General features: G+C 45.0%; 1 protein-coding gene across 21 annotated transcripts in view; it reads left to right on the forward strand.

Annotated features, from left to right (window-relative positions):
- The window catches only part of SMARCD3 (SWI/SNF related BAF chromatin remodeling complex subunit D3), a 289,042-nt gene that overhangs the window by 231,960 nt on the left and 33,680 nt on the right, over positions 1 to 23,402 (forward strand). For 20 of the 21 annotated variants that reach the window (XR_016348994.1, XM_089776877.1, XM_089776882.1 and 17 more), the window contains 3 exons: positions 8,839 to 9,000; positions 19,755 to 19,852; positions 20,538 to 20,673. Coding sequence is in view for 20 of the 21 variants with exons in the window: in XM_089776877.1 (XP_089633003.1) it covers positions 8,839 to 9,000; positions 19,755 to 19,852; positions 20,538 to 20,673 (396 nt within the window). In the remaining variant the exon portion in view is untranslated. The remainder of the gene's footprint in view (positions 1 to 8,838; positions 9,001 to 19,754; positions 19,853 to 20,537; positions 20,674 to 23,402) is intronic. The other variant, XM_089776880.1, reaches the window with a different exon arrangement.

The following is a 23,402-nucleotide window of genomic DNA, read 5'->3' on the forward strand; positions in this document are numbered from 1 at the left end:
ATGATCCAAGTAATAAGAACATGAGAATAGCTGTACTGGGTCAAACCAAAGGTCCATCTAGCCCAGTAGCCTGTCTACTGACAGTGGCCAGCACCAGGTGCCCCAGAGAGGGTGGACCGAAGACAATGATCAAGTAATTTGTCTCCAGCCATCCCTCTCCAGCCTCTGACAGACAGAGGCCAAGGACACCATTTTATCCCCTGGCTAATAGTCTTTTATGGACCTAACCTCCATGAAATTATCTAGCTTCTCTTTAAACTCTATTATAGTCCTAGCCTTCAAAGCCTCCTCTGGCAAGGAGTTCCACAGGTTGACTACACGCTGTGTGAAGAAGAACTTTCTTTTATTAGTTTTAAACCTGCTACCCATTAATTTCATTTGGTGTCCTCTAGTTCTTCTATTTAGGGAACTAATAAATAACTTTTCCTTATCGGCCCTCTCCACACCACTCATGATTTTATAGACCTCTATCATATCCCCCCTCAGTCTCCTCTTTTCTAAACTGAAAAGTCTGAGTCTCTTGAACCTCTCCTCATATGGGACCCGTTCCAAACCCCTAATCATTTTAGTTGCCCTTTTCTGAACCCTTTCCAAGGCCAAAATATCTTTTTTGAGGTGAGGAGACCACATCTGTACACAGTATTCAAGATGTGGGCGTACCATGGTTTTATACAGGGGCAGTAAGATATTCTGGGTCCTATTTTCTATCTCTTTCCTAATAATTCCTAGCATCCTATTTGCCTTTTTGACCGCTGCTGCACACTGCGTGGAAGTTTTCAGAGAACTGTCCACGATAACTCCAAGATCTCTTTCCTGATTTGTCGTAGCCAAATTAGCCCCCATCATACTGTACGTATAGTTGGGGTTTTTTCTCCCGATGTGCATTACTTTACACTTATCCACATTAAATTTCATTTGCCATTTTGTTGCCCAATCACTCAGTTTGGTGAGATCTTCTTGGAGTCCCTCACAGTCTGCTTCTGTCTGGACTATCCTAAACAGTTTGGTATCATCTGCAAACTTTACTACCTCACTGCTTACCCCTTTCTCCAGATCATTTATGAATAAGTTGAAAAGGATTGGTCCCAGGACTGACCCTTGGGGTACACTACTAGTTACCCTCTCCAATCTGAAAATTTACCATTTATTCCTACCCTTTGTTTCCTGTCTTTTAACCAGTTCTCAATCCAAGAAAGGACCTTCCCTCTTATCCCATGGCCATGTAATTTACACAAGCGCCTTTGGTGAGGGACCTTGTCAAAGGCTTTCTGAAAATCCAAGTATACTATATCTACTGGATTCCCCCTTGTCCGCATGTTTGTTAACCCCTTCAAAGAACTCTAATAGATTAGTAAGACAGGATTTCCCTTTACAGAAACCATGTTGACTTTTGTCCAACAAATTATGTTCTTCTACATGCTTCACAATTTTATTCTTTACTATTGTTTCTACTAACTTGCCCAGTACTGACGTTAGCCTGACCAGTCTGCAATTGCCAGGATCGCCTCTAGAGCCCTTTTTAAATATTGGTGTCATGTTGGTTACCTTCTAGTCATTAGGTACGGAAGCCGATTTAAAGGATAGGCTACAAAATACAGATTCAACCTCTTTAGTCTGGCACTCGCTGGTTTGACATGATTTTAGTTAACAGGATATCCACTTATTATGAGTGTGGCCAAGTTTTTTATTCTCATAAAGTTTGTTTACAGCCATCAGTCCTGGTCCTCAGTGTTCCATACTGTTGTTTAGCTCTAATTTACCCCAAATGTCTAAGAGCCTAGTAAGCAGTGGAAATCTTGGTAATGCTGCTAGATTATATTGACTCCCCATGGTCCGGTAAATTCTCTGGTTCAGCACCAGTCAGATCCTGAGGGAGCCAGACTAGAGAAGTTTAACCTGTAGTTAATCCTGTCATGAGCATAGGAGTGGGAAGTAGGAGGGGGAATGGGGTGCTGCAGCACCCTGAGGTTTTGCATCTAGCATGGTCCCTTGAGGTCCCAGGCACCAGCCTACACCCAGGAATCCCTGAGCCTCCCAGAATCCCAGCTACCAGCCCTGGGGGCTCTGCCATTGGTCCTGGGATCCTGGCTGTTGGCCCAGGGTTCTTTATCTGCCCCCAGATGTGGCCCCAGCCTGGGGTGCTGAGAGGCATGAACGGGGTAAAGGAGTGCCTAACCCTAACCCCAAGGTCATGGGTGCAGGGACTGGATTAGATGACCTCTCTGTCCTGCAGTTCTATGATTGCAAGATGTATGTATGGATAACAGTTAAGGAATAATGTATGTATATTGAAAGTGTGCTTTATGCACATGGAGTAGAAATCGGTCATTAGGAAGTAATGTGTCTTTGGGATAACCCATTCAGGGAAGAGGGAGATGTCACCCCTTTCTAGTCAGCCAGTGAAGTAATGCAAGGTTCTATGATTTACTTTTGCTACATCCCTGAACAATCAATGGAAAACCATCAGACACAACAACAAACTATAGAAACCACTTAGAGGTAGAAAAGGAACTACAGCAGGGTGGCAATTTGCCCTGCCTGTTAATATTAACAAAAGTCTGTTTTCAGTATAAAAAAAGTTTGGGAAAGGCACTCTGAATTCATCTACTAAAGAGAACCCTGGGCAGCTGGTGGTAGCCATCTTTGCTAGAGATTGAAATTTGAAGGCAAATCTACTTTATTAGATAGAAAAGATAACTATTGAAAAGTGAGACGCAGGTTCAAAGTTTTATAGTTTTATTATAACCAGTTGTTTCTACCATTCACGCTTGTTTCTATTGAAATCTGTAGTCTTTCTTAAACAAACCTTATTTTGTTGTATGTGCTCACAAGTGCTATATGGTTTAAGGTAAAACTGGTGAACAGGGCAGGCTGTACCTTTGGGTGCAGAGACTGGAAATTCTGTGAGTAGCCTGTGTCAGGAGCTGGATATGAGAAGGAACAATTCAAAGCATAATACTTGAATATTCAGATTTCTCGCTGCCTGATATAGATGAGTGATTTGAATCCATATCCTCTACCTCTCAGGTGAGCGTATTAATCGCCAGATCATCCTGTCATTTTCTCTCTCTCTCTCTGATCCAATTAACATTTAGCTATTTATACCAAGTAGAACAGCATCAAGCAGAGCAGTTGAGAGAAAAATAGCCTATAGCAGGGGTGGGGAATCTAAGGCCTGGGGGCCAGATGCGGCCCCCAGCTTCTCTGGATCTGGTCTCCGAGGCTTAGGGCTCCCCCCTGTCCCCCCCAGCATTGCGGAGCCTGTGCTGGCACTCCAGCCTTCCTGCTTCCCCACCGCAGGGGGACACAAAATGTATTAGCCAGGGCCCTCCTAGGCTCTGGTGTGAGAGAAATGTGGGGAATGTCTTTCTGCTTCTCAGTTGGGGGCCATGTCAATGAGGGTTTGTTTGTTTGTTCTCACTTGTGTGCCCCCCCCAACTAATCGTTCTGTGGGTCAGTGGCCCCAACCCAAAAAGTTTCCCCACCCCTTGGCCTATAGCATGGTGACTGGATCAGTCACCTGGGAGGGAGGAGAGGTGATTTCAAGTCTGTCCTCTGCTCCACAACTCCAGTGCATTGCATAGAATTTATCAGAGTAGTTCTCAACTCCACTTGAAATAGAACCTCCTCTTCAAGACTTGGCTCCAGACCTCATCTCAGGCCTGTGAGCTCACTCGTACACACTGCTTACACATGCCTGAGACCGTAGGGCCACATAGCAGCATGTACTTATGTAGCCCAGCATGCCAGACTATGCCTCAGACCCATCAGCCTGTGTCCCCATCTGGCATAGCATGGACTGGGTGGTCAGAATTCTGGACAGCGTACTGTCTTCTCATCTGGATCCAAGATCCCATGTCAGTGCTGGAAGGATTTGTTTTGTTCTGAGGAGTTTTCTTCGCAGCTTTGGCCTCATTGATGACCCTTGTCTCTGACTCCTAAATCCTGGGATGGGGAGCCTACTGGGGCAATCACAGTACTAAAGGCTGTTGGCCCAATAACGATCATTCCCAGTGCATCAACCTCAGTTCAGTCCAATTAGCCTCTCTTGCCTTTCTGCTTCACAGAGAAGGCCTGGTGGGTCTGGTCCTGACAGATGCCATGGCTTTCACTGTCAATGGACAGGGTGGAACCACATTGTCTGCCCTCTGCCAGGAAGCCCTCTGGCTCTGGAATTTTTGTCTGCAGCAACAGCTGCTTCTTAGCCACTCGTTTTCTAGGGGCCAAGAAAACTTTGGCACATTGCCTCAGCAGGACATTCTCATCTCACCACAAGTGATCTCTTCATCTGGAGATGGTCAGTTCCATTCCCCACATGGAGAGCACCCCAGATGGGCCTATTCGCATCCAGGCAGAACAGAAAATGCTCCATAATCTGCTTTTTCCAGGGTAATAACAGAGGATCTGTGTTGGATGCCTTCCTGCTCCCATGGTCTGGGGCTCTGATGTTAGGTGTTCCCCCTCATACTATTGGTGCTGAGGGTCCTCATGAAGATCAAATAGGACAGGGTGAGGGTCATCCTCATAGCCCCGGCTTGGCCATGCCAACACTGATTCAGCATCCTGACACACAGGAAGTTTTTCCTAATGTCCAATTTAAACCTCCCGTGCTGCAATTCAAGCCCATTGCTTCTTGTCCTGTCCTCAGAGGCCACGAGAAGGGGGCCACTGTGCACAGGCACTGCCCCCACAGTTCCCATTGGCCATGGCTTCTGGGAGCAGTGCTGCACTGCATGGCCAGTCTATCAGTTTGGCTTCAGGATCAAGGGTTCAACCCTAACATTAGCCCTAAGCCTGATTCTAGGGGGCTCCCAATGAAATCAAGATGGTTAGAAAGCCTATATCCAATATTCAGGCACTCACTTCGGAGCTGCTATACCTGGTCTTCTATAAGAACAAGGTCCAGCTAAGGCAGCACCTAGTTTTGCTTCCCAAGGTGGTCTCAGTTTCATTTGAGCCAGGCCATTTATTTAATGGTTGTCTTTCCAAAGCCACATAAGTGGGAGTTAGAACTCAGGCTTCATGCCCTGGATTTCAGGAGGGCTCTGGACTTCTACGTTGACAGGACTATGCTGTTCCGTAAGTTAATCACAATTATTTATTGCTGTGGCCAAACAGAATGATGAGCCACCTGGTATCTACTCAAAGAATTTCTTCTTGGTTCACTACCTGCATTCACTTCTTGTATGATCAAGCAAAGGTGCCTTCCCCGACAGTCGTCACTGCCCACTTTTACCAGGGTACAGGTCTCTTTGGCAACCTTTTTAGCCCACATGACTATCCAGGACATCTGCAGAGTAGACACCTGGGTCATCTGTCCATACTACGCACTGACCCTGTAGGCCCTGGATGAGACTTGTTTCAGTAGAAAAGTACTGTGAACTCCAAGCCAACCTTTGCGGATACTGCTAGTGACTCATTTAAAGTGGAATTGACATGAGCAAGCACTTGAAGAAAAACAGTTAACTACCTTTCATTTGTCAGCTGAATAAGTGGGTTGTGTCCATGAAAGCTCGTGATACTATTTATATATATTTTTGTTAGCCTCCAAGGTGCTATAGGACGATTGTTTAAGTTTTTCTACCTTTCATAATTATTCTTCAAGATGTGTTTCTCATGTTCATTCCATATCCTACCCTCCCACCCCTTTTTTGGAGTTGCCAGCAAGAAGGAACTGATCTGATGGCATGTGGTATACCATCACATGAGATCACCACTCCAGAGTGTGCCACAGCCAGCTCTACAGATACCATTACACACCTAAAATGGAATGAACATGAGCAACAAATCTCTAAGAGCAACAGAAGCTCCCTTGGCTCGTCCCCCCTGGTGTGCTGATAAGAACGTAAGAATGGCCATACTGGGTCAGACCAAAGGTCCATCTAGGCCAGTAACCTATCCACCGACAGTGGTCAGTGTCAGGTGCCCCAGAGGGGGTGGAACGAAGACAGTGATCAAGCAATTTGTCTCCTGCCATCCCTCTCCAGCCTTTGACAAACAGAGGCCAGGGTCACCATTCCTTATCCCCTGGCTAATAGCCTTTTATGGACCTAACCTCCATGAATTTATCTAGCTTTTTTTTAAACTCTGTTAGGGTATGTCTACACTTGCACCCTAGTTCGAACTAGGGGTGCAAATGCAGGCATTTGAAATAGTAAATGAAGCGGGGATTTAAATATCCTGCGCTTCATTAGCATGATCTTGCCGGCATGTTACTCCCGATCAACAGCTGTTTTTATTAAGCGTAAAAAGTAGGATTTAAGTGGTTGCAAGTGAAAACAAGTAGATCAAAATAAACTATTAAATTAAAAGGACTAAAACATGCTTAGCGAGTTCTAATCCTCTAATAAATTTGTTACATGCAAATTCTTATCCTAAACAGTTGGTCTTATCTCAGCTAAAATGATTCAGAGTGAGAGTTGATCTTTTCTCTGGTCACAGGTCTACAACTTCAAAGTTCTTTGTATTGTTTTTAGAGTGTGCAACACAATTTCAAAAACTAAAGACTGATTGCTCTCCATTGCTTAAATAGTCTTTTCAGGACAGGAATCCTTTGTTTGGCATCCACCATCCCAATGGAGAAATACCAGGTTCAAGATGGACTCCACTACCCAGTGGCACAGTCACATGTCTTTCTAGGACCAACCACAGTTTGAGTTTACAAGACAAAAACAACCATTCACAAGCCGATGGTTTGAGAACTGATTCATAGAGTACCTGAAGTGTAACTAATGGTCCTCATTAGCATATTTGGAACTACAGGAAGATCCATGCTTCATATTTCTAATTTCACATACAGGAATAATACATGCACAAAAATGGGAAATACAGATCCATCAGATTGTAACTATAAAATAAGATATGTTACATGACCTGTTTTGCATAAAGCATCTTTGAGTTATGCACATTCATAAGCCAATTTTCATAAAGCATGGGCCAGTTTTCATAAACTGTCACAGGTAAGTAACCATTTTTCTGTTGTAGCATGTGGATTTAAATGTGGGTCTCCCAGATCCTATGCTTATGCCCTAATACCGGACTAAAGGGCATATGGGAGGGATAGACAGATACTTCAAATGTGCTGATAAATTCTGGGGAAAAAAATTGAAAATAAGCCTAATCTTTTTTTGGTTTTGTTTTTGTTTTGTTTGCCAGGTGAACCAAAAAATCAGTTCTATGCCTTACTTTATTTATAACTCATTTTAGCCAGGAGAATATGTTGGATTACTGCTAATGAGACTTTCTAGATCAGGGGTGGCCAACCCATGGCTCTCGAGCCGCATGTGGCTCTTTGATTAAAAAAAAATGCGACTCCTGCTGCTTCTGAGCTATGTGCCCTGACTACTCAAAGCGAGCAGCTCTGGGTACAGCACCCCAACACGTGCTCACAGCGCCCCAGCCCCTGGAGGGAGAAGCATGTGGTGGCAGTGTGGGCTCTGGGACCCAGGCATTAGGTTAGAGCTGGGGGGGGGTGCCTGGCTCTAGGAGTGGGGAGGGGGATTGGGTTGGGGAGGCGGGAAATGCCTGACACGGGGGGAGAGGGAGGGCATTGGGTTAGAGCAGGGGGGCTGGGAATGCCTGGCTCTGGGGGAGGGGAAGAGGAGAGGCATTGGGTTGGGGGGGTGGGGCTGAAGCACTTTAAACTCAAAGTCTTCATGGATGCAGAATAAGGCAGCCAACACAGATGTCATATTTAAATTCCAGGGCAAAAAATGAGTCAGCATGTACCTGGTTTAGACTGTTTCTGTCAAACAAATTCAAAGGCTATTGTTTGCCTGGCTGAAGCAATTATTCTGAGAGATGAGTCTCTCCCTTATTGTTTTTGAACCTCACATATTTGCAGTCTGGGACACACTTCAAATTGTGCTAATTTACTTCTCAGTTCAGTTTAATTTTTAAAAACTCACAGGACATAATAGGGCAGTAGTGTTAAATTTAAAATACATGCTGGGGATGGTGGTTTTTTGTTTTTTGTTTTTTTTAGTGAGAATATTATTGTATTTCAACAGGGATTTTTTTTTTTAATTTGATGTTTGTTCCTTGTCAAATTCTCTGAAGATCTATGGACTGGCCATGAATTTAAGTGACTAGAGACTTTTTTATTGGTTTTTGTTTGAAATGTCCTGTAATGTTATTTTTATCACTACATTTTGTGTACTATACCTATCTATCTATATATAGATATATAAAAATAAATATATAATACATGGCTCTTCGCACTCTATCTACTGCTATTTTGGCTCTTTGTCTCTAACTGGTTGGCCACCCCTGTTCTAGATCATAGATCACAGATTCAAATTGAGTCTGTATCAATAGACAGGGCTAGCCGAGCCGTGGTGAGCCCTGCTCGGCAGCCGCGCTGTCCGGTGTTCTGCGCATACGCAGATCGCCCAAACCCGGCTCTTCTGGGATATAATCTACTTACCATGGGCGAGTAGATTACATAGATTGTCGAGCCCTGTCAATAGTGATGGAGAGTTGTTACCCTCTGATGGCAGTTTAGTGGCCTGCTTATATGAATTAATATGGTGAATCTCAGTTTGATTTCTTGTTCCCTTGTTACAAAAGCCATGATCACAATTGGTACTGACAGGTTCCCTTGTTAGTAGGCTCAACAGATAGGCCAAGAATTCCACAGAAACTGAACTTTCCTTTCACCCTTGAATAATGTTCTGCTAGAGCAGGGTTGAGGAACACATCATAGGCAGCATGCACTTTTGCTGCCTTTATTTCTTGAGTGCCACCTGCTATAAGGAACAAATTCACTTAAAAAAAACACCCCTCTCCTCAACACTGTGCATCTTTCTGTTTCTCTCTCTCTCTCTCTCTCTGCTGCAGCCTCCACAGTTTAAACTGGACCCACGACTGGCTCGTTTGTTGGGAATACACACACAGACCCGATCAGCAATTATCCAGGCCCTTTGGCAGTACATCAAAACAAACAAACTGCAAGACTCCCATGATAAAGAATACATCAACTGTGACAAATACTTCCAGCAGGTAACTCCCTATTGGGAACAAGATCTTATCAGAGCTTGGGACTAGCACCTGTCTATTTCTTCAATTCCACATGCTTGTCAGCTGGCACTATCACTAGTGAGGGAGATGCTATTCACATACTTTTTTTTTATTTAAGTGTAGACATACCCTGTAGAATCATATACCCACATAGTTCTCCCTCCTACTTCTCAGGCTACATCTGCACTGCAGAGTTTTTGCACAAAAGCAGCCGTTTTTGCACAAAAACTCATGGAGCATCCACACCTCAAGTGTGTTTCTGCACAAGAAAATTTACAGTAAATCGACAGAAGAGAGGGGGTTTTGCATTATAGGAATTCCTCTTTCTACAAGGAATAACTCCTTTTTGCACAAGAGCTCTTGCGCAAAAAGGTGTGTATGGACAGGCAGCAGGGGATTTTGCACAAAAAGAGCCTATCGAAAGAAGCACAGATACCCCGATGGCCATTCTGTTAATGGCAATCAGAGCTTTCTTGCGAGACAGCGTCCATGCAGTGTGGATGTCCTCTTGCACAAGAAGTTTTTATGCGCAAGAAGCCTGCAATCTGGACGTAGCCTCAGTGTTGGAAGGAATTTGTCTTGCTGTTCTGTATTCTATTTTAATTGCTTTGCATAAATCTGACTTATGAATGAAAGCTTTTTTGTTTACCATTTTATACAATCTGCTAATTCTGAAAGGTGGATTATACAGACAAAATGAGTGAGGTAATAAATTCTGGTGGTGAAAGAGACAAGCATTTAAGCTACATAGCTCTTCAGTTTAGTTGTACACAGACTCATCTCCTTTTGTAATACACAGACATATGCCATATGTCTCTTGAAGGGAAATTTCCTGGTAGATTTACAGTAACTTTTAAGAGTTCACCTGTGATCTCTATGTAATGATTTGAGCAGTTATCTTCTCAAGACCCACTTCTGCCATGACATCCACCTGAAATTAACCAACCAAGCCATCCATTAAAAAGAAGCATCATACTCTTCTCTCCACCACCATGCAATATGCTCATTTAGTAATGTTGTTTTATGTGTGTTAATGCCAACTCTGGCCGCCCTCTTTGATTCTGTCTAGTTACATCATGTTTAACTTAGTTTGTAAGCACCTCAGAGGAGGGGACTTTTTGTCTTTGTTACCTATTAATATTAATTATTTCTCCTGTGACTAAATATTTAGTCTTACTTCCTTTCTAACCCTCCATTTTGAATTGCTCATCATTCTTTTCCAACTGAAGTGACTCAGCCCAAAGAGGACTTTTTGAACAAAATTGTTTCAGTTATTTAAAATTATTTGAACATGAAAGGCACATTTGTCTTTGTCCCACTATGCCCCAGTCAGAAGTTTAACATTTCTGTAACCCAAACATTTAAATGTTTAGGTACATTGAATTTAGCCTTTTTTTCCCCAGAGATAATGGTTACAATTTTCAATAGCACTTAAGTCCCTTTTTAAAAGTTACTTGAAGTCTGAATCCCACTGAAACTTAGTGGGACTTCCTCCTGAGACATAGGCCACTTGTGAACATTTTACCTCTTACCTAATGCTAAAGATACATTTCTTAACTTGGTTCTGCATTTTTAAAGGTCTGAGGATATGGTTTTAATTTACACTATGGTCTTTTTGCACCAATCTTAAATGTTCCCTTTAAATCAATTATTGAATATTCAGGGAAGTTAAAATATTCTGATATTTGAACCTTCTTAGATATTCAATGATGGTTTAAAAGTTGCCATTCTTCTACAAAAAATGTTGTCACTTGATTACAGAGGGAGACTGCTGGACTGGAGTTCATTTATAAGTTCAACACTGTCAACTTAGGCTTCAATAAAGATCTTAACTGGTTAATGCACTAATTTCCCTGCCTTTGATATTCTCATTTTCACATCAAATTCTATAAATGAGACACACTCGGCCTTACTTATTTAGCTTCATTAACACTGGTCCTACAACTGACAGGTAATTTCTTGTACTGTTATATATAATTTTCCACTCCAACTCATCTGGTGAAGATATTTCACCCATGAAAGCTCATGACCTAATAAATTTGTTTGTATGAAAGGTGCCACAGGACTACCCATTATTTTTAGAGTTACAGACTAACATGACTACCACTCTGAAACATTGATTTCATCTCAGTTTCCCTCCCTCCTTTCCTTGCTAGCAACATGTGTATTTAGGTTTTGTTTTGAACTGTGGCAATGTAGAAGTGTTGGTTTGATGAAGGTGTTATTTCAGGAGAGCATGGGTGAAGAGGTGGGATTGGTGGCCATTCTTATTTCATATGGCAGTGAGTTACACAGTCTTGGTCTGGTTTCTAGGATGGTTCTGTCTCTTTCAGTCATGAGTCTTCCCCAAATAATCTCTGGTTCCATAGTTTTGTTGGAGGATAGCAGTGGTATGAGTCAAGGGTCGTGGAGAAAGAGAGATACCTCAGGGAGCTGGGGCCAGTTCCATGTATGTCTTTGAATATAAAGGCAGAGACCTGGAATTGGACACTGTTTAATGACTAGTCATTGCAGAGGAAACAGCTGCTGTGGGTGAATGTTCATGGAGTGCTGTGCTACTGAGAGTGTCATGAGCAGCTGGGCAACTTATTCCAGTGTTTAACCACCCTGACAGTTAGGAAGTTTTTCCTTATGTCCAACCTAAACCTCCCTTGCGGCAGTTTAAGCCCATTGCTTCTTGTTCTATCCTCAGAGGCCAAGAAGAACAATTTTTCTCCCTCCTCCTTGTGACACCCTTTTAGATACCTGAAAATGGCTATCCTGTCCCCTCTGAGTCTTCTCTTTTCCAAACTAAACAAACCCAATTCTTTCCGTCTTCATTCATAGGTCATGTTCTCTAGACATTTAATCATTCTTGTTGCTCTTCTCTGGACCTTCTCCAATTTCTCCATATCTTTCTTGAAATGTGGTGCCCAGAACTGGACACACTATTCCAACTGAGGCCTAATCAGCACAGGGTAGAGTGGAAGAATGATTTCTCGGCTATGTCTACATTGCGCATTCTTGCGCAAAAAGATATGCAAATGAGGCATGGTGATGAATATCACTGTGCCTCATTTGCATACCTAATGAGCTACCATTTTGCGCAAGGGGCTTTTGCGCAAGAGCCGTTCTGCCTGAAAATAAGCGGCAGAACGGCTCTTGCACAAGAGGGGGGGTTTGCGCAAGAAGAAGCAGTGTAGACTGCTCTTTCTTGCGCAAAAGCCCCTTGCGCAAAAATGGTAGATCGTTAGGTATGCAAATGAGGCATGGTGATATTCATCAGCACAGCTCATTTGCATATCTTCTTGTGCAAGAATGCACAATGTAGACATAGCCTGTGTGTCTTGCTCACAATGCACCTGTTAATGCGTCCCAGAATCATGTGTGCTTATTTTGCAACATCATCACACTGTTGACTCATATTTAGCTTGTGGTCCACTGTGACCCCTAGATCCCTTTCTGCAGTACTCCTTCCTAGACAGTCGCTTCCCATTCTGTATGTGTGAGACTGACTGTTCCTTTCTAAGTGGAGCACTTTGCATTTGTCCTCATTAAACTTCATCCTGTTTACCTCAGACCATTTCTCCAATTTGTCAAGATCATTTTGAATTCTTCTTCGAGTGGCCCCGTGGGTGCTCCACTCCAGGTGTCGGGTCCCGTCCCGGCGCCGCGAATCGGAGAGCTATCAGAGCCGTGGTCCGCCGGACCGCGCATGCGTGACTGCCCGAGGCGGCGTTCGCGCCTTTGATGTGTTGTGCGCGGTCCGGCTTGCTCAGTTCCTCTCAGCCGCCCTCGGTCGCGGACGAGAGCTCCTACTTGTCAGTTTCACTTCGCAACAGCTTTTTCAAAGAAGCCTTCACATTTGTAAATAGTTCAGAGCCTGATTAGTTAATTAGTTCTTGTTGGTTTTTACTTAAAAAAAAAAAAAAAAAAAAGAAGAAGAAGAAGAAAAACGGACTGGATCTCACAGCCAGTTGAGGGGACAAGTGGAGGAGAGTACTCAATTTCTCCCTCCTCCTTAATTCACTATGCCGGGATCCCCCGGTTTTAAAAAATGCTCCGTCTGTCAGGACCCTATGCCGATATCAGACGGTCATGATTCTTGTGTGAGGTGCCTGGGTGAGACGCATGTCCCCCAGAAGTGCACTCACTGTAGCAAGTTAACGGCGAGGGCTCGTAAGGACCGAGACTTGCGCCTCAAACTTATTCTTTATGGCAAGGCGCTGGAGTCCGATGCCATACCCGCCTCTGGCATAGCAGCCCAGAAACGGCGGGCAACGTCTCCCGGGACAGCCGTTACAAAAAAGGCTAAGGCGTCCCCAGCTCGATCGCTGCCAGACACCACTAAAACAAGATGCCCTGACGAGGCTTCTGGGTCAGCAGTCCCAGGGCAGAAACGGGCTCCTGGTCAGACGAGACCGGCACCGGCTCCAAAAACCGCGCAGAAACCAGCATCGGCAGGAGCGCGAAAGCCGGCACCGCCAACTGCCGCCCAAGCGGCGCCGGCGGCGGAGATTTTAAACCCCTCGGTGCCGAGCCGCCAAGTCTCTCAGGCGGCACCGCTGGCTGATCTGCCGGCACCGGGCTCTTCGTCGGCACGGTCAACGCTGCCCCCATGTGGCGATACAGAGGCATTACAGCCGCGTGCGGCACCGAGCTCTCCACCAGCAGGAGAAATTGACAAGGCTTCACTGCATTGCAAAGCCGCAGAGAGAGAAACTTACAGGGCGCTTTCCCCATCGCCTACCTTCTCTCCAGGACCGTCTCCTTCTCCACCCAGGTACCGAAGGCACCGGGACTATAGTCTTTCTCCATCTTATCAAGTGCTAAGAGGACCTTCCCATGGGGACACGGTCTATATAGAAACAAGACGCCCCCCATCACGTTCTCGCTCCCCAAGGAGTTCATCAAGGCATAGATCACCTAGGCGGTCGCCACGACGGATCTACTATATTCGCAGTTCAAGATCCTCCAGATACTCTTCACCAGCACGTTCTGACCGTTACTATGATCGCTACCATAGGGCTGAATATGATCGCCCCCACCCTGGTCGCGCTACCCTATCTTATAGGAGTTCTTCACGTAACTGTCTATCACCCAGTGCGCAGCACTTACCAGAGCGTCCACAAAGATTGTTTTCATCACCTCCATCAGAAAGCTTAACCATCCATCAGGATCACTCAGAACCAGAAGAGGGCCAACTGTCCGAGACAGAAGATCCTCGGCCACACGTTTCTCCAACTGACTGTCCTTCGTCGTCACCGGATGAAGCAATGATTCCAGATGATGCCTCTCCCTTGGATGACCTGAAGCACTTCCAGGACCTATTCAAAAGGGTTGCAAACACACAGGAAATACAGTTAACAGACGTTCCCATGAAGAAACATTGTCTTTTAAAGAATTTGCGACAGCAACAACGGGCAAGAATCGCCCTCCCTATCGATGAGGCCATCATGGAAGTGGCAGACGAAATATGGCAAACCCCTACATCGGCTGCCCCAACTAGTAAGAGGGTTGATAGAAAGTATTTCGTACCTGCTAAAGGACTGGATTTCCTTTTCAACCACCCCCAACCCAACTCTCTTGTAGTTGAGGCGGTACAGCGGAGGGCTAAGGCTCCTCAATATAAGAATACAATCCAAGACAAGGATAATAAAAAATTGGATGTGTTTGGAAGAAAGGTTTACTCTTCGGCTACGTTATTGTTACGAATCGCAAATTATACAGCCCACCTTTCTAACCACAATTTTGATAATTACTCAAAGCTTACAGAGCTACTACAATATCTACCTGATGCCAAGAAACCCTTACTGAAAGCCATAGTCCAAGAAGGATATATAGCCTGTAATACTACTTTGCAGATGGCCATGGATGTGGCCGACACAGCTGCACGGGCCACAGCTACGGGGGTCGCAATGAGGCGGTCTTCCTGGTTATTATCTGCTGGAACTCCACGGGAGCTTCAGAATAAAGTAGAAGATCTACCCTTTGATAAACAGAAGCTTTTCGCTAGTAACACCGACGAAGTTCTTCATTCTGGCAAAGACTCCCGTACCACTTTACGTACCTTGGGAATGTACACACCTCCCTATAAACGTAAACGTTACTATCCTTACCAACGGAGGTACGATTATGCATTCAATAAGAATCAATCACGTCCCCAAAACAGTCAGCGCTTCCGGCAGCGTCCTCAACGTAAAAGATCTCAAACGAACCGTTCATCCAATCAACCTGCACCTAAGCAGCAAATTTGACTTTCCCGTCGAGGATGCAAGCACGACCCCCACGTTCAACGTACCACAGGACTCTTTACACATGTTTCACCATCGATTAAAACGGTACCTCCCTCACTGGTCCAGTATCACCACGGACAAGTGGGTTCTGGAGGTGGTACAATTTGGTCTCTCCATCCCCTTTCTATCCATTCCCCCCACCATCCCTCCTACCCCGTCCCTTTTCAGGGACCCCTCTCACGAACATTTGCTGAAACAGGAAGTTCAGCGCCTACTGAATATCGGTGCTATAGAGAGGGTACCAAGTCAGTTCCAGGGAAAAGGTTTTTATTCCCGGTACTTCCTTACCCCAAAGAAGACAGGAGGGTGGAGACCCATTTTGGACCTACGCAAGCTAAACCGCTACCTCAGGAAACATCGCTTCAAGATGGTGACCCTAAATGCCATCATTCCGTCGTTGAACAAGGGAGACTGGTTTGCAGTCCTCGACCTCCAAGACGCCTATTTCCACATAGCGATCCATGTGGCACACAGGCGTTTTCTCCGCTTCCAGCTAAGTCAAGAACATTTCCAGTACAAAGTACTACCCTTCGGCTTGGCATGTGCACCCAGAGTTTTCACCAAAACTTTAGCGGTAGTGGCTGCCCACTTGCGCAGACTGGGAGTGACAATTTTCCCATACTTGGACGATTGCCTCCTAAGAGGTCAAACATATTCAGAGGCCAAACACATGGTGACAACAGCCTCTCAGGTTTTTCACTCTCTGGGTCTACTCATAAACATGCAGAAATCCTCGCCAGAACCTACACAAGATCTGGTCTTCATAGGAGCGAGGCTCGATTCGAGAACAGCGCGCGCTTATTTACCTGCCGAACGTTTTGCCGCCATTCAAGATCTTGTTCACACCCTGACGTATGCTCCAACGATCCCCGTCAGAGTACCGTTACAACTACTGGGACACATGGCCGCCTCAACAACTATTGTTCAAAACGCAAGGTTACATTTTCGCTGCCTTCAACACTGGCTGAGTACAGTATACACTCCGATGAAGGACAGCATTCACAAGGTGGTGGCGATACCGTCACATGTACAACAATCCCTACAGTGGTGGACCAAGCCGACCAATGTTATGGCGGGCATTCCTTTTCACCGTCCGCAACCGTCGAAGCAAATAACAACAGATGCGTCCCTTACTGGCTGGGGAGCGCACATGGACGACATGACGGTTCAAGGTCGCTGGTCCCCGCAGGAGATGCTCTTACATATCAACATTCTCGAGTTACGAGCAATACGTCATGCATGTCAGCATTTTCAGTCCCATATAAGGAACACGACTGTCAGAATCCTTACGGACAATATTGCCACCATGTATTATGTAAACAGACAGGGAGGGGCTCGATCCCGATCTCTCTGTATAGAAGCGATGCACTTGTGGAACTGGTGTACCCGCATCAATACCATCCTAACAGCTTCCTATTTGCCGGGTGTCCAGAATACTATTGCGGACTCACTCAGCAGGCTGTTTCCCCACGACCACGAGTGGGAACTTCGCACGGACATTCTACACGGTATTTTCGCCCAATGGGGGTTTCCCTCAATAGATCTGTTCGCTACTGCTGCCAATGCCAAGTGCCCCTATTATTGCTCCAGGGCAGGGATCGGACATCGCTCCTTGGGAGACGCTTTTCTCCACAATTGGGGAACGGCACTGCTATACGCCTTTCCCCCGATCGTCCTAGTTCCCAGGATCCTGGAAAAGATCACTGTAGAAAGGGCTCGAGTAATTCTCATAGCCCCAGCGTGGCCACGGCAGCCTTGGTATTCAGTACTCCACCAGATGTCCATCAGGACACCGTATACCCTTCCTCTGCTTCCGGATCTCTTGACTCAGGACAACGGCTCCCTTTCCCATCCGAAACCCGAAACATTACACCTCACGGCGTGGATGCTCGCTGGTTCAATCCAATCGAACGATCATGTTCGCAGAGAGTCAAGGAAGTATTAGTACACAGCAGAAAAGATTCCACTCGAAAGACCTACCTCGCCAAGTGGGCCAGATTTGAAACGTGGTGTAGCACTGATGGTAGGGATGCTTACGTCGCAGGAATATCCCAGATACTTGATTACATTTTACACCTCCACGACACGGGCCTTGCGATAGCCTCGCTGCGAGTGCATCTAGCAGCAATTAGTGCTTTTCATCAAGGTCAGGATGGGTTTTCTGTATTTGCTCATCCCATCACAAGGAGGTTCCTAAAAGGACTTACAAATCTCAACCCACCACGGCGACCACCACCACCTTCCTGGAATTTAGACTTTGTTCTGGATTCCTTGACACGCCCCCCCTTTGAGCCCTTGGCTACGATACCGTTGCAACTTCTAACTACCAAGTTGCTTTTTCTGCTTGCCATTACATCAGCTCGCAGAGTGAGTGAAATAGCGGCATTCATGTCATCACCGCCTTACACGGTGTTTACTAAAGAGTCGGTAACGTTGAGATCTCATCCAGCTTTTGTTCCAAAAATTTGTTCGGATTTTCACATCAACGAGCCAGTTGTTCTCCCCTGTTTCTATCCCAAGCCTCATACTTCAAGGGAAGATGCACGATTGCACACGCTCGATGTGAGGAGGGCATTAGCCTTTTATATCGAAAGAACGCGACACTTTAGGAAATCGGACCGTCTAATAGTGTCATTAGCAGATCGAACCAAGGGACAACCCATCACTTCCCAACGGATTGCGAGGTTAATAGTGTCGTGTATTACAACCTGCTACTCTATACATAACAAACCTCTTGCGGGTACTCCTAAGGCCCATTCTACGAGAGCAGTAGCCACGACTACAGCTTTTCTTAGAGGTGTTCCTTTCCGAGACATTTGTCGAGCAGCAACATGGTCATCGCATTCTACCTTTATGAGGCATTACGCTGTAGTAAACCAATTTGCTGCCGATTCCTCCGTGGCTACAGCAGTACTTTCGCATAGCCATAAACCTTAGTCCCGGAGCGCTCAAGTGTTCGAGTACTGCTCTGAAGTCACCTGGAGTGGAGCACCCACGGGGCCACTCGAAGAAGAAGAAGAAGTTACTCACCCTGTGAAGTAACGATTGTTCTTCGAGATGTGCCCCGTGGGTGCTCCACGACCCGCCCTTCCTCCCCGCTCCGGTATTTTCATTTTATCGTTTCAGGGAGCGGCTGAGAGGAATTGAGCAAGCCGGACCGCGCACAACACATCAAAGGCGCGAACGCCGCCTCGGGCAGTCACGCATGCGCGGTCCGGCGGACCACGGCTCTGATAGCTCTCCGATTCGCGGCGCCGGGACGGGACCCGACACCTGGAGTGGAGCACCCACGGGGCACATCTCGAAGAACAATCGTTACTTCACAGGGTGAGTAACTTCTTCTTATGACCCTATCCTCCAAAGCAGTTGCAACCTTTCCCAGCTTGGTATCATCTGCAAACTTAATAAGTGTACTCTCTATGCCAGTATCTAAATCATTGATGAAGATATTGAACAGAACCGGTCCCAAAACAGACCCCTGCGTCACCCCACTTGTTATGTGCTTCCAGCAGGCTTGTGAACCATTAATAACTACTTTCTGAGGATGGTTATCCAGCAAGTTATGCACCCACCTTATAGTAGCCCCATCTAAGTTGTATTTGCCTAGTTTATTGATAAGAATATCATGCAAGACCATATCAAATGCCTTACTAAAATCTAGGTATACCACATCCACCACTTCTCCCTTATCCACAAAACACGTTATTTTATCAAATGGTGGGGTCTAAAATAGTTGCTGCCTTTCAAGAAAGATCTTAATATCATGGATACTTCTTTGAAAACAATGTGCAGCAACAGTCAAGAAATCTAGTTGAATGATAGGAGCCATAAAGAAACAAATAGCTAATACAACAGAAAATATCATAATGTTATTATATAAATTCATGTTACACCCACACCCTGAATATTGTGTGCAATTCTGGCTACCCCAATACCAGAATGATATATTGTGATTGGAAAAGGTTCTGAGAAATAGTATAACAGCTTTCGTATAAGGAGCGATTAAAAGACTGAGACTGTTCAGCTTAGAAAAGAGGCAACTAAGGGGGGGATGTTTCCATTTTGAATTTGTCTAGTTTTAAGTTCCGGCTGTTGGATCATGTTACATGTTTGCTTGATTGGTTATCCCATTATCAAATATTGGTTCCATGTGCAGATAATTATAGACTATAATCTAGTCACACCTTAATCTTCTAACATTATAATGAGCAGTTCCTTCTAAAGCAGGGATGTTACTCACCCCAGTAGCATCTGGCCATCCCAAATTGTTAAGTGCCTTTGGAGTTTGAGGAAAGCAGTTTTAATATAAAGAGTGCCAAGGGAACATAACTATAGATAAGCTTTCAGAATTACCTGACTTTTGAGCCCTTGATTTCTCACCTTCCTGTTCAATTGCAAGGTAGGTTACACCCCTCCCCCCCCCCCCCCCCGAGATATTAACAAACCTTTTACCTTGTTTAGATCTTCGACTGTCCACGGCTAAAGTTTTCTGAAATTCCTCAGAGACTCACTAACCTGTTGCTGCCTCCAGACCCCATAGTTATAAATCACATCATCAGGTAAGTATACCATCCATCCCAGCACTGCCTGGGTTTTCTACCACAAAGGAAGTGTGAGCCATTTCCCTCTTTGCCCTGCAGATGTTGCCAAACAGTCCTCCATTTTCTGTCAAGCCAAGACCCTGATAATTTGTATTTGTGATACTTTCACAGCCCCCATTATTCTAGTATCTGGGTGCTTCATGAACTTTCATGTATTTATCCTCACAACCCCCTTTAAGGAAATGTTGTTATCCCTTTGGTGCAGATGGGAAGTTGAAGTACAGAAAGACTTAACTGTTTTGTCCAAAGTCAAAGAAGAGGTAAGTAGTAGAGCAAATAATCTGTCTGTCTCTCACTAGTCCTCAGTCCTAAACACTGGACCAACTCTTCTTTCTAAAAAGGTACCTGCCTCTATCCCCTGGAACAGATCCTGCCGGAATATTGAGCTTTCCCCCAGGCCAGCACTCCTGTGAAAAGACTAGCATCACTTGAAGCTCCCATTGTGCCCTGCTCCCTATAGTGCCTCCAACTAGGAGATGTTGGGACTGTAGATTCTGAGTGTGCCACAGAAGACGCTCTATTATGCCCATTCTTTTCTAGTTAAGTCTGGAAGAAGTTTCAGCAGATTCTGCTAAAAGCATGGACTGACATGAGCCTAACATTTAAAGTACAATTCAGGGTTCTGTTGCTGTCTTCTCCATAGTGTTGACCCCAATGACCAAAAGAAGACAGCGTGTTATGACATAGACGTGGAAGTTGAAGATCCCTTAAAAGGACAAATGAGCAGTTTTCTCCTCTCAACAGCCAACCAGCAGGAGATCACAGCGCTGGATAACAAGGTACTGGCACAAGAGTGAAGTATTGAAAGTATCATAGAGCATAGTATATGTGAATATTTAGAATGTGGAGCATGGAGTCACATGCTATACTCTGGGGCTGTGTCTACATTGGCACCCCTTTCCGGAAAAGGGATGCTAATGTAGACTTCGGAATTGCAAATTCCGCGGGGGATTTAAATATCCCCCGCGGCATTTGCATTTACATGGCTGCTGCTTTTTTCCGTCTTGGGGATAAGCCAGAGAAAAGCGCCAGTCTAGACATGATTCTCCGGAAAATAAGCCCTTTTCCGGAGGATTTCTTATTCCTACTTTCCTCCTACTTTCAAATAGGAATAAGAAATCCTCCGGAAAATGGCTTATTTTCCGGAGAATCACGTCTAGACTGGCGCTTTTCTCCGGCTTATCCACAAGCCGGAAAAAAGCGGCAGCCATGTAAATGCAAATGCCACGGGGGATATTTAAATCCCCCGTGGAATTTGCAATTCCGAAGTCTACATTAGCATCCCTTTTCCGGAAAGGGGTGCCAATGTAGACACAGCCTGGGTGTGTTTAGACTACACCTCTCTGCCAACAGAGAGAGATAGATTAGGCACATCGAAATTGCTAATGAAGCGTGGATTTAAATATCCCATGCTTCATTAGCATAAAAATGGCTGCCACTTTTTTTTCAGCACGGAGCTTTGTCGGAGAATAGCAGCAGTCTAGAGGCTGATCTTTCCAAAAATAAAGCCTTTTTCGAAAGATCCTGTAAACCTTATTTCATGAGGGATAAGGGATCTTTCAACAAAGGCTTTATTTTTGGAAAGATCAGCCTCTAGACTGCCGCTTTTCTCCAACAAAGCTCCGTGCCAAAAAAAAGCAGCGGACTTTTTATGCTAATGAAGTGTGGGATATTTAAATCCCCGCTTCATTAGCAATTTCGATGTGCCTAGTCTACATCTCTCTGTTGGCAGAGAGGTGTAGTCTAGACACACCCTCTGAGAGTACAGTCTGAGGTGGGTATGTTTTCACAGGACATGCTCCATGGGTGTGGATATTCATAGTTTTTAAGGCCAGAAGGGACTACCTAGAGATTGAGGTCCTATTTAACACAGGTCATAGAACTTCACTCAGTTACCTTTATATTGAGCCCAATAATGTATATGATGAAAAATACTGTCTACAAAGGCATCAACTCTTGATTTAAGAACATCAGGAGATAGAGATTCCGTCACTTCCCTTGCTGATTTGTTCCAGTGTTTAATCACTCTCCCATGAAAACTTGATTTTGTCTGGTTTTAACTTCTAGCTATTCATTCTGCTTTCTCCACTAGCAAAAGAGACCTTTACTATCTGGTATTGTCTCAACATGTAGGTACTCATATACCATGATCAAGTCCACTTTTGATTTTCTTTTTTAAGATTGAGCTCTTTAAAGCTCTCATGTAAAACAAGTTTTTTTCCAGTCCTCAAATAATTTTGTGGCTCTTTTCTGTGCCCTCTCCAGTTTTACACTTTTTTAAAAAATGTGGATATGAGAACTAGATACAGTAATGACATCCTCACTCTGTTCATTTCTCACTATTTATACATCCTGAGATTGCTTTGGTTCTTTTTTGCAGAGTACTGAATTAGGTACTCATGTTGAAGAATTTGTCCTTTATGACCACTAGATATTTCAGTCATTGTAGTCCAATGTACAGCCCCCCATTCTATAGGAATGGCCTATGTTCTTTTGTTCCCAGATGTATAACCTTATATATGATTGCAGTAGAATACATTTGTATTAATAGGACCAGCTTACCAAATTATTCAGATTGTTCTGTATGACCGCCCTATTTTTGTAATTATCAGTCAACCAATCTTTTTGTTGTCTACAAATTTAATCAGTGATTTTATAAAATAAATAATTCCAAATCACCTGTTTTTTTAGATCTATCCACTAGTTCTTAATTGTGCTATACCAGGGGTGTGCACTAATTTTTGATGGGGGGCCACTCCCAAGATTTTAGAAAGTGTTTGAGGCTGCACTCTTCCCTGGTATTAATGGAGAAGGTGCAGGGTCTGGGATGGAGGTTGGATGCAGAAAGGAGCTTGGGGCAAGGTATTGGGGTGCAGGAGGGAGAATAGAGTCTTGGAGGGAGCTTGGGCAAAGGAGACATTTGTGACTTAGGGCAGGGAATTGGGGTGTAGGGTTTTGGGATGGGACCTAGGGTAGGAGGGGATTGTGATCTCAGGCAGGAGATTGGGATTCCAGATCTGGGAGGGGGTATGGGTGCATGTGGAGTTGCAGAGCAGGACTGGGGGGCAGAGGGTTGAGGAAAGGAGGGGCTGAGGTGCCAGAGGCAGGTTCTCACCAGGAGACTTACGAGCCTGCCTGCAGAGTTAAAGGCTTGCAGAGTTTAAAATGTTTTTGCCTGCTCGGCCATGTGCTTGAGTGAGTAAGCAGGAGGGTTGTGTGTTGTGGCTGCCTGTTATTCAAACAAGCTGCACCCATTGCCCATTGTCTGTCCAGAACCCGGCCAATGAGATTGTGCTGGGGGCAGGAACAGCATCCAAATCTTCCCCTCTCCCCTCCGGACTCAAAGAGAAAGCGCCCAGCATCTGTGTTTGATTGGCATGCAGGGCTGTGGGGCAAGCAATGGAGCCTGCCTGGGGTTCCCACTGCCTCCATGGGCCAGATCCGGTGGCTTGGCAGTTTGGATATAGCCCACAAGCTGTATTTTGCCCAAGCCTGTGCTATGCTAACT

Source organism: Pelodiscus sinensis, chromosome 2 (assembly GCF_052426305.1).
Source record: "Pelodiscus sinensis isolate ZL-2025 chromosome 2, ASM5242630v1, whole genome shotgun sequence".
In the NCBI taxonomy this organism is placed as follows: Eukaryota; Metazoa; Chordata; order Testudines; family Trionychidae; genus Pelodiscus; species Pelodiscus sinensis.